The sequence below is a fragment of the Aplysia californica genome, unplaced genomic scaffold (genome assembly GCF_000002075.1).
Source record: "Aplysia californica isolate F4 #8 unplaced genomic scaffold, AplCal3.0 scaffold00466, whole genome shotgun sequence".
Taxonomy (NCBI): Eukaryota; Metazoa; Mollusca; class Gastropoda; order Aplysiida; family Aplysiidae; genus Aplysia; species Aplysia californica.
The window spans coordinates 556,113-558,348 of record NW_004797736.1 but is presented as its reverse complement, the minus strand read 5'-3'; the positions used below and the strand labels follow the sequence as shown (position 1 = coordinate 558,348).

At 49.1% G+C, this 2,236-nt stretch overlaps 1 protein-coding gene across 1 annotated transcript; it reads left to right on the top strand.

Annotated features, from left to right (window-relative positions):
- The first annotated feature begins 877 nt into the window (after nt 1–877).
- LOC101856597 (probable G-protein coupled receptor 19) lies at nt 878–2,205 on the top strand. The gene has a single exon (XM_005105356.2). It carries the CDS (start codon nt 959–961, stop codon nt 2,156–2,158), a length of 1,200 nt encoding a protein of 399 aa, XP_005105413.2. The 5' UTR covers nt 878–958; the 3' UTR covers nt 2,159–2,205.
- Nucleotides 2,206–2,236: the final 31 nt, after the last annotated feature.

Here is a 2,236-nt window from a genome sequence, read left to right as displayed (position 1 = left end):
TATAAATGGCTGCTTGCACTGTATGCTTCCCAGGAAGTTGAGTTTGTTTCAGAATGTTCTCAGGTCTGCTGGGGCAATAGTATAGATTGGGAAGCGCATAGAGCTTGCTGTTGAGCGGGGATTTGCACTATACAAATGCTATCTTATTATTATTATTGTCTGTAGGATTCATTTCGGGGAAAAGAAGGTTAAAAATAGAAACGTATTCTAAGGTCCTTGTGTTGGGGCCAATTATTGTATTATTATATATTTCGGTGACACCCCCCCCCCCCTTCCAGCGTATTACAACTGACTGAGGTGTCTTTAGGCCATTCTCAAAGGGAGGATATTAACATGTTCTTACGCACAGTAGAATTGTAAATGAGCTGATTTATCAATGTCACGTGCAAATACTTCCAAATAATTATTTCTTCAACCTTTTCCCTTCCAATTTTTTTTACTTCTTCAACTGTTTAACTATTCCAACTTTTTACCCTTCCAAATTGTAATTTCTTCATCATCACCATCATCCAGTGCCAGATCTGCGGCAGACATCGGCGATCATGATTTTCCATTCATTCCTTTGCTCGGATGCTTTCAGAAATGCTACGTTTCCCTGATTTTTCCCTGTTACCCATTTGTTTAGGTTCCCTAAGTATGTTGTTCTGGGCCTACCCCTGCCTCGCTTGCCCTCAATTTTGCCAGTGAGAGCTAGATGTTCAAGACCCTTATGTCTATTCAGGTGTCCCAAAAACTGCATTTGTCGTTTCCTGATTGTTTAATTTCTTCATCTGTTAACTCTTCCAACTTTTTACTTTTCCGACCTGTGACAGGCGTTACGTAACATAAAAGAAAATAAATAATGACACATTTCCCCCCTTCTCTCTCCCAGAAGCCATGACACCTTCATCAACGATCGGGATCTTCCTTCCAACAGCGTAACCTCCCCTCACTCCCTCCACGCAAGCGCACTGTTGCCATGGCAGCCGCAGTAAACATGTCGGAGCTCCTCCCCTCCGCCACCTTCCCCTCCCCCGTGGATGGCTCGATCCGGGGCCTGGAGGCAGAGAGGCAGGTTTTCGTCATCGTTCTAGAAGCTCTGGCGCTCCTCGTCCTCTGGGTCTTCTCCCTTCTCGGGAACACCTTGGTGGTTCTGGTCATCATCAGGAGCCGGCGAGTCCAGTCCACGACCAACTTCTTCGTCATGAGCCTCGCCTGCAGTGACGTGGTTCTCGTCTTGCTCTCCGCGCCTTTCATTTGCGTGCGCGTCATCCTGCAGATGTGGGCGCCCGGCAACTTCCTGTGCCGGATGGTGCGCTTCGTTCAGTTCACCTCCATGTCCAGCACCACCTTCGTCCTCGTCGCCATCTGCATCGACCGGTTCTACACCATTATCTACCCGCTCAGCTTCAAAATCACGCGCGGGACAGCCAAGAGAATGGTGGTCACGGCTTGGGGGGCGTCGGCTCTCATCTCCTCCTTCTGTGTCTACTTCTTCGACCAGGTGATCGTGCGGGCGTCTGTGAACGTAACCAGCACCCGTTTTGTGTGTCCGACGTACGTGCCGGCTTCCCATTGGTCGGGCGTGTTGTACGCCGGCCTGTGTATGACGACCCAGTACCTGCTGCCAGCCATCGCTGTAATCGTTGGATATTGTAAAATATTTCTGTACATCCGAGCTATGAGGCAACAAGTGCAGTGCTCGAGACTCTCCTCAAGCTTCAACATTGTGCCCAGGACAAAAGTACAGATGGTCAAAATGTTATTTACCATCACCGTTTTGACGATGCTGCTCTACCTCCCTTTCTACGGGTCCCACATCGTGTACTGCATTTCTTACAAATCTTACTTCAGCGCTGACGTTTTCATTTCCTCGTACTGGCTCATCGCAGCGTCCACCGCCATGAAGCCAATCGTCTACGCGTGTCAGAACAGCAACTTCTGGAGAGGCTGCAAGGAGGTGTTGTGTATGTCCACCATGAGATGCTACCGCTTCAACGTCTACGCCGTCACCAACGCTTCCACCATCAGCAAGAGGAACTACGTCGGGGTGATGGATGTACAAGCGGAGCAAGGACTCAGGGAGAACGAGTCCCCGATGGAGGCCTTCAACAGACACAAGCAGGGGGCGCTCACCTCTTGGTCCATTCATGGGAACCTCCCGTCCACTTCCTTCTGATTGTTGTTGTTGTTTTGTTATTGTTGGTGATGTTGTTTTTTGTTTCATTTGGTGGGTTTGGGTTGTTGTTTGTTGGGG

Coding starts and splice junctions, on each gene's coding strand:
- LOC101856597 (XM_005105356.2), top strand. CDS start 959: ATGGCAGCCGCAGTAAACATGTCGGAGCTCCTCCCCTCCGCCACCTTC.